This window comes from Budorcas taxicolor, chromosome 11 (genome assembly GCF_023091745.1).
Source record: "Budorcas taxicolor isolate Tak-1 chromosome 11, Takin1.1, whole genome shotgun sequence".
Classification (NCBI taxonomy): Eukaryota; Metazoa; Chordata; class Mammalia; order Artiodactyla; family Bovidae; genus Budorcas; species Budorcas taxicolor.
The window spans coordinates 132,950,670-132,965,052 of NC_068920.1; the positions used below are offsets into that span (position 1 = coordinate 132,950,670).

At 44.3% G+C, this 14,383-nt stretch overlaps 1 protein-coding gene across 1 annotated transcript in view; it reads left to right on the forward strand.

The window, feature by feature from the left end:
• Nucleotides 1–13,956, forward strand: part of KIF3C (kinesin family member 3C) — a 33,499-nt gene extending 19,543 nt beyond the window's left edge. The window contains exons 3-8 of the mRNA XM_052648405.1: nt 23–145; nt 1,219–1,337; nt 1,809–1,925; nt 13,150–13,258; nt 13,418–13,590; nt 13,830–13,956. Of these exons, the coding sequence (XP_052504365.1) occupies nt 23–145; nt 1,219–1,337; nt 1,809–1,925; nt 13,150–13,258; nt 13,418–13,590; nt 13,830–13,926 (738 nt within the window). The 3' untranslated portion in view covers nt 13,927–13,956. The remainder of the gene's footprint in view (nt 1–22; nt 146–1,218; nt 1,338–1,808; nt 1,926–13,149; nt 13,259–13,417; nt 13,591–13,829) is intronic.
• The last annotated feature ends 427 nt before the right edge of the window (nt 13,957–14,383 follow it).

A 14,383-nucleotide genomic window follows, 5' to 3' on the forward strand; every position in this document is an offset into this window, starting at 1 on the left:
CCTGTCCCCTGCCCCGACCTAGAAACGCCGCGAGCGGGAAATGCAGCAAGAGATGATGCTCCGGGACGAGGAGACCATGGAGCTCCGGGGCACCTACACGTCCCTGCAGCAGGAGGTGGAGGTCAAAACCAAGAAACTCAAGAAGGTAAGTTGGCACAGCAGGACCCTGGGTCTGGGTGTGTGTGAGGGCCTGGCAGTCACCTGCCCAAGGCAGGTTGTGCTTTAGCGACCCCTCCCCACTTTGCTTGACCGCTGACCCCTTGAGTTACGTTGCCTGGGTGCTGGGGTGAGGAGCCAGGGGATGCAGGGGTCTGGGTGGAATAGAACCTTTTCTCTTGCTTCAAGAGGGGCCTGAGAGGCTGGGAATGCTTTCACTTCCGCTCTGCAGGTTTGCTGCCCTCGTCCTGGGTCACTTGCCCCTGTCCTGCAGTGTCACCAGTGAGTCACTGTTTGGATAGTCAGACACTGAGCAGGCCAGGGGAGTGGAGACTTGAGCCTGGGAGAGCTCAGAGAGGAAGCACAAGGCCCTCCAGAGATGAGAGTATTGGCCACCAGGACCCTGTGAGGTCCATGGCCAGGGAATGGCAGGAGCATGAGCTGAGGGCCTAGGGCAGGAAGCCGCAGATTCCAGCCTGGATTCTGGAAGAGCCTGGAAAGCCCTTTCATTGCTGAGGTGGCTGCTCCAGAGCAGGCCCGGCAGAGGCCCAGTTCCAGAGGCAGTTTCCAGTTTCCATACCTCGCGGTGTGTTAGGAGTGGGACAGACAGTGGGATCGGGGTTGCCCTCCCCACACCCCGCCTTTTGAGAGCCGCTGGAGAGGGATAGGCCACTTTGCAAACTGGCTGAGGCTCCCCTGAACCCTGGACCAGTAGTCCTGATACTCGGGTCCTGATTCAGGCTCTTCTGCACCTTGTGTGTGACCTTGAGCAAACCTGTGCCTGAGTTTCCTATCTATAAAAAGAGGGTGTTGGACCAGAAGGTTCCCCAGGTCCCATCAAACTTGAGCATTGCACGATGTGGACAGCAGCTGAGAGTGAGCGGTGTCGGAGGGATGAGGCAGCCCTTAAAATAACCCGACCTGATGGATGAGGGACATTCACACGGGGACCCTGGCCTCATCCTGGACTGAGCCGATGGACCCTGAGCCTGCAGGCTGGGGGAGTCGAGCCTCGTTGGGTGCCACTCCGTACCGCCTCTGAGCTGCACCTTCCCTCGCCAGCTCTACGCCAAGCTGCAGGCGGTGAAGGCGGAGATCCAGGACCAGCACGACGAGTACATCCGCGTGCGGCAGGACCTGGAGGAGGCGCAGAATGAGCAGACCCGGGAACTCAAGCTCAAGTAGGGCCCCTTCTCTTCCCAGCTGGGGCCCGCACAGCCATCTCTCAGGCTCCGGGCCTCTCCCTGACAGGCTCCTCTCTTTCCTGAAGGCTTCAGTTCTTTCTCCTCACCCATGTCCATGACCCATAGGAATGGAAGGAATGAATGGGGGAGGGACCCATTGCAGTATCTTCTACCTCCTGTTTTCTCCTTTCTGTCCTCTGCCTGCATTAGATGAACCTTGTAAAGTGCATGCTGGGTGTTGCCCAGAAGTACCTCCTAAGGCCCTGAGTCTATAATCTTTGCTTGAGAAACTGATTTCCAGGCTCCATTGTTTCTCTAGGGACCCCCTCCCCCCGACTTTTTGGTTTTTCCATTTTCTCTGTTCCCTCTGCCTCTTTGTATCTTGCTTGTCTCTTCTCTTGCAACCTTCACCTGCACTGCGTGGTCTCACTCCCCAAACCCCCATCTCTACCTCATTCCTGCTCCCAGGTACCTAATCATCGAGAACTTCATCCCCCCAGAGGAGAAGAACAAGATCATGAACCGGCTTTTCCTAGACTGCGAGGAGGATCAGTGGAAGTTCCAGCCCCTTGTTCCTAGTGGAGCGTGAGTCTCCCATCCCGCTCTCTGGGCCTAGGGACTCTCAAGCTCACCCCTGATTAGGGGTGGCCAGGCGCTTGGGGGAGATGGAGGATGGGTTTTTTCAGGACCAAATACAGGGATCTCCATGAAGGAAGGAACGTTAAATACAGTGTCTCGTTGGTCCAGAAAATACTAGCTGGCTAACACTTGGCCAGTCTGGTGAATATTCGTTTGTCAGATGCCCAAAACAGCATCAGTAGATAATATTGCCAAGCATTTACTGTGTGTCAGACACTGTGGGAGACTCTGCAGACAGAAGGTCAATAAGACACAGTCAGAGCTCACAGTCCAGTGAGGAATACAGAAAAAGAACCGGATCAAGAAAGGACAGACAGGTGAGGTCTTTGTAGCCTTACTCAGCTGGGTGATTCAGCATTTCCACCTGTTTCCACGTCCTAGCTCTTGGTTTGCATCCATTGGCTGGGTGTGTAGCTCCCTCTGCTGGTGGCCCTGAAGAACAAGACTGGACAGGCACACCCAGCCGAGTGACTGCCTCACCCAGCCGAACCCCTGCCCCTTCGTTGAAAATCTGTGTACAGGGGTGCTCCAGAGGCAGGACACCAGTGCACTTCCCCGGCAATTCTTTATCTATCCTAGGAATATTAATACCAAGTTAGGGCAAGAGTTTCCCCAAAGCTGGAGTGGGAAGCTAATTTTAGAGATCCGTAACTCCTCACTGGAGCATCAGATTGCCTACTTGATTTGCCTACTTTCTGAAGGGCTGATCCTGCCCAAGTCCTGCAATCAGTATCTTTGCTTACTGTTGAATTATTGCATCTCCTAGCCTAGGTAGGCAAAGAGAAAGATTCAGTGTTTTCTTTGTCATTGGGAAGCCTGAAAATTTGGCTCATTCCTCAAAAGCTGCTTGCTTTAGCTTACTCTGCAGTGTTTGCATTTCCATTACTCTTTGGGAAGAACCAATCTTGACATACATACCCCATGTGTAAGTTGGTAAGCAGCCAGTTCATGAGTAAAGGACTTTTCAATGGGGTCAGTTTGGAGTTAAAATCCACCTTTCCAATCTAAGTAGAGACCTGTAGTAGTATATCATTTATTGCAGATGTTCTCCACCCTGGCTGCATCTAGAATCGCCTCTGAGCTGGGCTCCAGATAATCTGATTTAAGGGGTCGTATGGGTGGATCCCAGGACTTTTTTTTTTTTAATTGTTTTTTCAAATCCTCCAGCTGATTCTACTGGAAGCTAGGTTCAGAAACTGTTTCATTGCCATCCACTGGAGGAAGATGCTGGTGAGGTTTTGTAAGGTCATTTTGTGCTTACAAAGTTCTCAAGGTGAAAGTTTGTAGGTAGAGGAATTTCTTTACATTAGACAGAGATGGATGAGAGAAGCTCTGAAAAGGTATGTTTTTTTTTTTCTTACTGGCTAACTTTATTTTAAAATTTTTTATTGGAGTATAGTTGATTTATATTTGAATTTTTAATTTTGAAAATCAAGAATAATACAAAGAATTCCCGTGTGCTTTTCACCAAAACTCCCCAGTTGTTAGCATCTTGCCACATCTTGCTTGATTAATCCCCTGCCCCCAACAATTTGAGATTAAGTTGCAGACAGTCAACCTTTTACCCATATTTCCTAAGAACGAGGACATTCTCTTACATAACCACAGTACAGTGATCAGATTCAGGAAATTCTGTATTGACACCAGATGAATATACAACAAACAATATTCAATTTTAGCCAGTTAGCTCAATAATATCCATTAAGGCAATTCTTCCCCACCCACACCAGCCCACCTGTGATGGTGCATTGCATTTAATCATGCCTCTTCCTTTAATCTGGAACTAAAAAGGGATCTTGATTTGAGTTTTGAAAATTTCATGCTTCAGAGGAGTTTATTCGTTTCTCGAAACATTGTCCCTGCAATTTTTACTTGACTGCCTAAGCACACAATTCAGACTTCAAAGCATGGTGGTACTTTGCCTGAAGCTAAAATACACTTTCTGCTTAATGTGTATGAATTTCCATTCTTTATTCTACTTCTTTTTTAAGTTTGCTTTCTTCCTTTTACTCAAATAACTTTAAATATTTTTTTAACTTTTAAAATAACTTCTCTTTTTGCAAAAATAAAGTGGTGTGCATACACTGAAAAACCATACACAGACTTAAAAAAATTAAAACAGCTATCTTAAAATAGCACATGTTAAATAATATCTAGAGTAGATACCAGTAACAGCTTGTAAAATAGAAGTCCTCTACTTGGTATCTTTGCTTACTGTTGATTTATTCCCTCTCCTGCCTGGTAAGGCACCTGGAGAAGGACATGGCAACCCACTCCAGTGTTCTTGCCTGGAGAATCCCAGGGACAGAGGAGCCTGGTGGGCTGCTGTCTATGGGGTCGCACAGAGTTGGACACGACTGAGGCGACTTAGCAGCAGCAGCAGCAGCAGCAGCAGCCTAGTAAGGCAAAGACAGAAAGATTCAGTGTTTTCTTTTGTCATTGGAAAGCCTAAAAATTTGGCTCATTCCTCAAAAGCTGCTTGCTTTAGCTTACTCTGTAGTGTTTTCATTTCCATAACTTTTTGGGAAGAACCAGTGTACATACCCTGTTGGCTTAAATCTGTATACAGTTGTTCACCAGCCCGCATTTGTATGTCTCCATTAGCAGCTTTCTGACTGGATCCCAAAAGGACTGTGTTCCCATAAAATTTTATATTAAAATTGTAAACATATAAATACTTTCACAAGCTTTTTCAAAGTTACGGTTAAGTATATTCACAACTTAACCATGCTATTTCATACAGAATCTGTATGTCCCTCTTCGGAATGCAGAATATTTATTTTGTGTAGAAAATAATCTGGGTAAGGGTAAAAAGTATTAAGGTAATTGTGACATCCCAGTGTTCTCCACTGTACTTAAATACAGTTGATATAAACAGGTATTATAGATTTCTTTAAGAAAAAATTCCAATAAATAAATTACTTCAAAAAGACTTGTTAATAAATACCAGGTAGTCAACTACATGCTATTCTGAATTACTCCTCCAAAAATTATTTTCTTTTTTAATGTCACCTGTCCGTTGTCTGATAACTGCAATAAATAATATGTATCTCAGAACTTTTTAAAAAACCACAAAAATACAACAGAGAAGTAGTAACAGATCTAGGAAGATTTTTATGAAAGCAATTTTTTTTCCACAGCAGTTGGTGGTTAAAGTAAAAACACTTTCCTCCTAATTGGAATTTCCAGGTGAGATAATAAGTCAGCACAGAGCGCCCCAGGGTAGCATCCTGGTGTCAGAGTCACTGGCCTGGATCTGTGCCCCAAGCCCCTCCTTTCACAGCCAGAGAGGGGAGGGCCTTGGATGCAGCTTCCCCCATTTCTGGGAGCCCTGGGGCCTGAGACTGTGGAACAAGCTGCCTCTCTGGGAGGACTGGGTCCCACTGTTTGCAATATAACTTGATCAGGGCTGAAAACCTCTTTTGTCCCCAAATATATTTAACGAATGAAGGCATTGTCCCGTTTGCTCAATTCACCTGTGGAGTATTCTGCTTCACTTTGGCCTGTGGTGTTCTGGGGATGAGACACTGAAGGCTACTCAAAATGAGAGGACAAAAGCCTTGTTGGAAAGAAATTACCTAAAGTCATGCTGTCCCTCTAGAAAGCTTTTGCTGGAAGAAACATTTCCTCTCCTCCTCTAGCTGCAGGCATCTACCCCCACACTCTTCCCTGCACTTCTTTCTAAAACAAGGAGTTATTGTTGGGGAGCCCTTGAAACACACTCATATCAACTTATTTTGGAAGTCTGTCCCTTTTCTTTTCTCTACTGTCTCTCGCTGATATACAGTAACTTCAGGTGAGGTCTGTTCCACAATCGCAAATAATTTTGGTTAAAGTTACTTTGAAAAGAAAATATTGGCAGCTACCTTCAACCATCACGGTTTTACAAGTAGGACCTTTTATGTTTGGCTTCTCATAATAGACTTTATTTTTAATTGTATTTATATACAACTGTCTTCTAAGGGTTGTATATTTGGCAGTATCTATAGCCCATGTTTTGCGGTTCAAAAATTCTATTTGTAACTTTAGCCCTTTGCTCTTTGCATTCCTGGCCACTCTAGACTCTTTTCAGAGCGTCATGGTGCAGTAGAAAGAGGCTGGTTTGGGATGTAGAACATTTGGAATTCTGGTCCCTGCTCTGCCTTGAGAAGGTTTCTTAACTTCTCTGAACCCAAGTTTCTTCACCTGCAAAGTCGGGATGATGAAACAAAAATCCCTGCAGGACTGTCAAGATTGAAATGAAATAACACGCATGTGTCTGTGTGTGTTGGGGAGGTGGGGGCCTGTTCTAGGCCACTACCTCGCACAGAGCAGATGGTCCATCAATGGTTGCTGTTATACCAATAAGCCAACATGATAATTTTGGGGACTCCAGAGAAATCAGTTTGTCATCATCCCCTACAAGTGCCATAGAAGGACAGTTTGACTTGTTGCTTTTGTTTTAGATTTTGATGTTTAAATCAGGCTGCCTCCGAGTTTAGAGAGAGCATTCCTTGCTCTAAACAGAATAAGGATAGAAGGTTAAGCTGGTTTTGTTACAGAGGCAAAATTTACCTCAGTCAGAACATTCTCAGCTCTGGGTTGAGTCCCTAGATTTATTCCCAGGCCTGTGAAAACTGAAAAAGAGTCTGAAACTAGGAGAAGTTTTTGCCTTCCCAGGCAGCGGTGAGCCATGCGGAGGGGGCGTGGGAAGGGGGTGGGGCAGTTCAGATGAGCCAAAGGATGCTGCAAGGTGGACAGCTGACCTACAGGGACGGGGGCACCTGATCGATCATGGAGAAAAGTCAGATTTGCTGTGGTGGGTGCTTGTAAAGGACATGGAATGAGAAAACACACCCTGTGATGTTGGCTGCTGGTTTTCAGAATAGAAGAAAGGTATGGTAAGCAGACAGCTGGCAATGAGATTGGGATCAGCCTCTGAGATGGGACTGATATTTTTAATATTAAGGGGAGAATATATATAATCTTGTGATAGAAGTTATGTGGAGAGAGGGTCCTAAGAGAACTCTGAGGATCTGCTAAGCACAGGATAACTGCTGTGGCTTTCTTTTGGGAGGGGTGGATACTCCAGAGCCAGGCCTCCATTCTGGGCTGTCAGCCACAACCTGCTTACTACAGAGGGATCAATCATGGAAAGTAGGCCTGGGGCAGAGAGAGAGGAGATGGAAGTTTGGTGTCCCAATTACAGACTCCCCTCCCCCACCCCCTTCTTCCCTCCTGCCACCCAGAATAGCCCTGGCATCTTTATTGGGTCAGGCTGCCAGTTCACACTGATCCACGGCTCTGCTCGTCCAGCCCTGTTCGCTTGTCGCGTTCCCAGAGCCTGCAGCCTTCGAGGCACGCTGAGGCCCAGACAGTTGTGTGTGTGCTCCTGAAAGACACCATGGCATCTAAAAGGAGCATTTGGGAAAGTTCAGTTCCCAGTCTCTTTCTAGTTGTATGACCTTGGGCGTACAAGGCATTTCACTTTTCTGAGCCTCAGTCTCCTTTTCTGTCCCATCTGAACCTCAGGAAGTTGTAAAGTTTTAATTAGATGCAGAGATGCACCTTATAAATGATAAGCTATTATTTTACTGATTTTCCTGCTCCTCTCGCCAAAAGCCACCTCCTCACCTCTCAGAGGGTCCACAGCAGCAGAGCAAGCTGGGGCTTCTACAGCTTCCTCCTTCCTTCCTTTTCATCTATGAAGAGGGGTTGGTGGGAACCCCAAGTGGAATCCAGCATTCCTTAAGATAAAACCTGAGACTGTGGTTTTTCACTACTTGCTGTGGCAGAAGGCTGGCATTGTTCTGTCAGGTCCTGCACGGCTTGTTCTCCTAGTCAAGGACAGAATGTCCTATCTCTGAGTTACTCAGCCTGTTTTTTCTTCTCTTCTATCTTCTGTCTGCCTTTCGGCTTTTTTCATTGCTTGTTCATATCCCTGTTTGAAATTAGCAAGTGGAGATGAGAATAAATAATCATCACAGCTGCCACGTATTGAGCCCTTGCGGTGTATTGTGCTACGTGCTTGTCTTGTTAAATCTCAGCAGTTCTGTAGGATGGTGAGATATCTGAAGCTCAGGGATAATAAGCTGCTTCCCAAGGTAACAAAGCCTAAGGCGTAGAGCCAACATTCAAACTTGGATCTGCCTGACTCTAAACCCTGTTAATTTTTTAGTGGAAATAACTGTCTTGTTTTCTTTCCTATTTTTATTTTTTCAAATACCTCACACTCATTAAGTTGCTGAGAGTATAAAAAGTCTAACATACTGTGAGTTGGCCAGAATATAAAGCAATGGGAACTTTCTTGTAGGTATATAGCCTCTTGGGCAATATCTAGTAAAACTGAAGATGCACGTTGGAACCATTCCATTCCTGGGTATATACCCCAAAGAAACTGTTGAATATATATTTAAAGATACCTGTACATACAGAAGTCTTTACAACAGCACTGTGTTAAATAGAAAGGGAGAGAGAAAAAGGAATTGACTTAGATGTCCATCAACAAGAGAACATATAAAAAACATAAAATGCTATATTGAAACCTTAAGATAATCAGTATAGTTAAATTGTAATCATCTAATCTAGAGCAGCATGGATAAATATAAAAGATATATTTGGGCACACAAAAAATGTATCTGTACTATACAGTACAAAATTTAGAAATAGGCATACAATACTATATATATTGTTTATAAATATATACATATATAAATATTAAAACATGCCTGACATTAATAATCACCAAATTCAAGAGAGGGATTAATTCTGGAGAAGGAAAGTCTTAAAAACTGTGCCTATATTTTACTTCTCAAAAAAGATTTGGTGTTAAGTATAACAAAATGTTAAGATTTAGCAAAACTGGATGGTAGGTAAACAGATGTATATTATTTTCTGTGCTTTTCTGAGTACTTGAAATAACTTATTAGATATAAACTTATACATTTTAAAAATTGTAAAACCATCCAAAGACAATTACTATTAACATTTCGTTGAATATCCAAACTTCTTTCTAAGCGTCCACACATGTATACACACTTCTTTAAAATCAAAACAAATTTCATCTTTTTATTTGCTGTTTTACTTAATATGTTATAGAAATCTTTTCATGGCTACATAAAGCCAGACTGCATAATATTCCTTCACATGACTGAATAATTTAACTTGTCCATTCTGGTGCACATTTGGTTTGTTTCTAATTGTTTGTACTTGTAAATAATATTGGAGCAAACATCCCAAATTTTTGACCCCATCTCTGATTATTTCCATAGGGAAATTCCTAGGAATGGGAATTTGGGTCAAAGAATACGCATGTTTTAAAAGCAAAGCCTGAGTTTTGTTTTATAAGTAATAGCTTTGTTGAGATATAAACTAGACACAAAGTTCACCACTTTAAAGTATATTATTCAGTGGATTTTAGTATGTTCACAGTTACATAACAATACCACTGTCGAATTCCAGAACATTTTCATCACTCCAAAAAGAAACCTTAGACCCATTTGCTCCCTAGTGTCCCCATCCCTAGAAAACCACCAGTCTATCCACTTTCTGTCCCTATGGACTTGCCTATTCCAGATAGTTCATATAAATGGAGTCATACAACATGTGGTCTTTTATATCTAGTATCTTTCACTTGGCAAAATGTTTTCAAGGTTCTTCTACATTGTAGCATGCATCAGTCCTTCATTCCTTTTTGTTGCTGAATAATATTCCATTCTATGATATTCCACATTTTGTTTATTTTTCATAAATGAATAGTCATTTGGGTTATTTCTACTTTTTGGCTATTACAAATAATTCTTCTTTGAACATTCATGTATGAGTTTTTGTAGGGCATATGTTTTCAGTTTTCATGACTATGTACCTCTAGTAATGGAAGTACCAGGTCATACGGTAACTCCATGTTTAACTTTTTGAAGAACCGCTATACTGTTTGCAAAGAGGCTGCGTCATATTATATTCCCACCAACAATGCCTGGAGGGTCCAATTTCTCTGTATCTTCACCAACATGTGTTATTATCTGTCTTCCAGGATTATAGTTATCCTAGTAGCCAATGAGATATCATGAAGTGGTATCTCACTGTGGGTTTGATTTGCATCTTCATAATAACTAATAGTGTTGAGCATCTTTTCATGTGCTTACTGGCCATTATATATTTTCTTTGGAGAAATGGCTATCCAGATCCTTTGTCCAGTTTTAAACTGGATTATTTGTCTTTTTATTGTTGATTTATAAGAGTTATTTATAGATTCTAAATACAACTCAGAATAGCAAGGAGAGATAAGAAAGCCTTCCTCAGCGATCAATGCAAAGAAATAGAGGAAAACAACAGAATGGGAAAGACTAGAGATCTCTTCAAGAAAATTAGAGATACCAAGGGAACATTTCAGGCAAAGATGGGCTCAATAAAGGACAGAAATGGTATGAACCTAACAGAAGCAGAAGATATTAAGAAGAGGTGGCAAGAATACACAGAAGAACTGTACAAAAATCTTCACGACCAAGATAATCACGATGGTGTGATCACTCATCTAGAGCCAGACATCCTGGAATGTGAAGTCAAGTGGGCCTTAGAAAGCATCACTACAAACAAAGCTAGTGGAGGTGATGGAATTCCAGTTGAGCTATTTCAAATCCTGGAAGATGATGCTGTGAAAGTGCTGCACTCAATATGCCAGCAAATTTGGAAAACTCAGCAGTGGCCACAGGACTGGAAAAGGTCAGTTTTCATTCCAATCCCAAAGAAAGGCAATGCCAAAGAATGCTCAAACTACCGTACAACTGCACTCATCTCACACGCTAGTAAAGTAATGCTCAAAATTCTCCAAGCCAGGCTTCAGCAATACGTGAACCATGAACTTCCAGATGTTCAAGCTGGATTTAGAAAAGGCAGGGGAACCAGAGATCAAATTTCCAACATCCGCTGGATCATGGAAAAAGCAAGAGAATTCTTGAAAAACATCTATTTCTGCTTTATTGACTATGCCAAAGCCTTTGACTGTGTGGATCACAATAAACCGGAAAATTCTGAAAGAGATGGGAATACCAGGCCACCTGACCTGCCTCTTGAGAAATCTGTATGCAGGTCAGGAAGCAACAGTTAAAACTGGACATGGAACAACAGACTGGTTCCAAATAGGAAAAGGAGTACGTCAAGGCTGTATATTGTCACCCTGCTTATTTAACTTCTATGCAGAGTACATCATGAGAAACACTGGGCTGGAAGAAGCACAGCTGGAATCAAGATTGCCAGGAGAAATATCAATAACCTCAGATATGCAGATGACACCACCGTTATGGCAGAAAGTGAAGAGGAACTAAAAAGCCTCTTGATGAAAGTGAAAGAGAAGAGTGAAAAAGTTGGCTTAAAGCTCAACATTCAGAAAATGAAGATCATGGCATCTGGTCCCATCACTTCATGGGAAATAGATGGGTAAACAGTGGAAACAGTGTCAGACTTTATTTTGGGGGCTCCAAAATCACTGCAGATGGTGATTGCAGCCATGAAATTAAAAGATGCTTACTCCTTGGAAGGAAAGTTATGACCAACCTGGATAGCATATTCAAAAGCAGAGACATTAGTTTGCCCACAAAGGTCCATCTAGTCAAGGCTATGGTTTTTCCAGTGGTCATGTATGGATGTGAGAGTTGGACTGTGAAGAAAGCTGAGCGCCAAAGAATTGATGCTTTGGAACTGTGGTGTTGGATAAGACTCCTGAGAGTCCCTTGGACTGCAAGGAGATCCAACCAGTCCATTCTAAAGGAGATCAGTCCTTGGTGTTCTTTGGAAGGACTGATGCTAAAGCTGAAACTCCAGTACTTTGGCCACCTTATGCGAAGAGTTGACTCATTGGAAAAGACTCTGATGCTGGGAGGGATTGGAGGCAGGAGGAGAAGGGGACGACAGAGGATGAGATGGCTGGATGGCATCACTGACTCGGTGGATCTGAGTTTGGGTGAACTCCGGGAGTTGGTGATGGACAGGGAGGCCTGGTGTGCTGCAATTCATGGGGTTGCAAGGAGTCAGACACGACTGAGCGACTGAACTGAACTGAACTGAACTGAAATACAACTCATATATTGCATGGATGATTTGCAGATAATTTCTCCCATTTTATAAGGTTATGAAGATTTACTCCTTTGTTTTACCTAAGAGTCTTATAGGTTTAGCACTTACATTGAAGTCTATGATTAATTTTTAAGTTAGTTTTTTATGTATGGTACAAGGGAAGAATCCAACTTCGTTTTTTTATGTGTGTGGCTATCCAACTGTATCTGTGCCATTTGCTGAAGAGCCTGTTCATGCCCCATTGAATAGTCTTGGTCCCCTTACAGAGAATCAGTTGCTTGTAATAAATAGAAGGGTTTATTTCTAGATTCTTAATTCTGTTCCATTGATCCTTATGTCTTATGCCAGTATCACACAGTCTTCATTACTGTAACTTTGTAATTTTTTTGTTTTTTTATTAATGTATAGTTGAATTACAATGTTGTAATAAGTTTTGAGGGGCTTCCCTTATAGCTTAGTTGGTAAAGAATCTGCCTGCAATGCAGGAGACCTGGGTTCGATCCCTGGGTCAGGAAGATCCCCTGGAGGAGGAAATGACAGCCCACTCCAGTATTCTTGCCTGGAGAATCCCATGGACAGAGGAGCCTGGTGGGCTACAGTCCATGGGGTTGCAAAAGAGGGACACAACTTAGCAACTAAGCTACCACCAATAAGTTTTGAAAGTGGAAAAATGTGAATCTTCTCCCTTTGTTCTTTTTCAAGACTGTTTGGCTATTTTGGAGCTCTTGCATTTCGAGCCTGAGTTTCTAATCATTTTATTGTGTTAAAACCTATGAAGGAAAATGAAAAGCAGAACCACTAATTAATGGTTTATTATAGTATGTGAAGCCAGTCTGTGAGTCTGACAGCTAAGATAAGATTGGATTGCCTTTCTTCATTCCAGTCTTCAGTCAGACCTTTTCACTGTGGAAAAAAATTGAAGCAACAAAAGTGAAGAAATGTCTTCTTGTGTTATTACTCTTTTGAGTTGTCAGATTGTATTAGAGCAAAGAGAAGCAAATTCCAGAACTCGCAGTCTGTGCAGCCTCCTGACTACCTGAATGATACGTAACCCTTCATGATATCATTCTCCCTATGTGTTCAGAGGAAATTGATTTAAAATATAGCCTCTTCCCTACAGCAATAGCAGCCAAATGAAGAAGCGGCCAACGTCTGCAGTGGGCTACAAGAGGCCAATCAGCCAGTATGCTCGGGTTGCCATGGCAATGGGGTCCCACCCCAGGTACAGGGTAAGAAGCTGGGAAATAGAAAGGGTGGGTGGATGCCTGCAACGGCTGCTTCCTCTATCTGCCTCATCACCCTTGCTACTCCCATTATCTCCCCGAGTGCCCAGAAGAGGCTGGCCATCAGGCCCAGGGCTCACCTCTGGCCTGATATTCCCGCCACAGGCTGAGAACATCATGTTTCTGGAGCTGGATGTGTCCCCGCCAGCGGTCTTTGAGATGGAATTCTCTCATGACCAAGACCAAGACCCCCGTGCACTACACATGGAGAGGCTGATGCGGTTGGACAGCTTTCTGGAAAGACCTTCCACGTCTAAAGTCCGGAAGTCCAGATCCTGGTCAGTATCATCATGGTCAGAGTGGGCAATGGACTTAGCGCGGAAACCGCAGTTGGGGAGGTGGGGGGCTGGTGGACGTTGAGGAGGGTTGTGGTTGTACCCAAAGGGCGTGAAGGGAGACTGATAATTGGGGCTGTGGGGGCTGAGTTCCTACAGCGACAGGATGAGGGAAAGAAAAGTTCTCACTTTTTTCCGTTTCCTGCACCCCCAACCCCCCAACCTCATCTACACCCCTGCAGGTGCCAGAGTCCTCAGCGGCCTCCACCTCCCACCGCACACGGCTCGCTGGCCGCCGCTGCTGCTCTGCGCCCCACGACAGTGCTCGACCACGAGTGACAACCTTCCGTCGGGCTTGCCCCGTCCCCCCCCCCCCCCCCGCCCAGAACCCCAGGGACGGGGTGGCCAACCCTGGCTCATCTCGCTGCCGCTCGGTGTGCGTGCGTGCGTGTGCGTGTGTGGGCGCATGTGCGTGTGCGTATGTTGGGGGCGGGACCCCGGCAGGCGTGCTTCTGCCGGCTCTTGGCCTCCTTTATTTAATTAATGTTATTTATTCGTGGAACTCAGTTCGTGTGGGAAAGGAGCCCTCGCCTGACCCTGCCGTGCTCACCGCCCAGCCGCCACCTCCTCTTGCCTTTAGACCCCACCCCGCTGCCCCAGTCAGCCCTCCCTCTCCTTCCGGTCAGTTGCGCCCAGCAGGGAAGACGCAGGTGCCTGTGTGTATTTTTTTCTACCTGGCTTGTCCCGGAATCTCCCATCTCCTGCGCCGCCGGTGAGCAGCTGCTGAGCGCTTTCT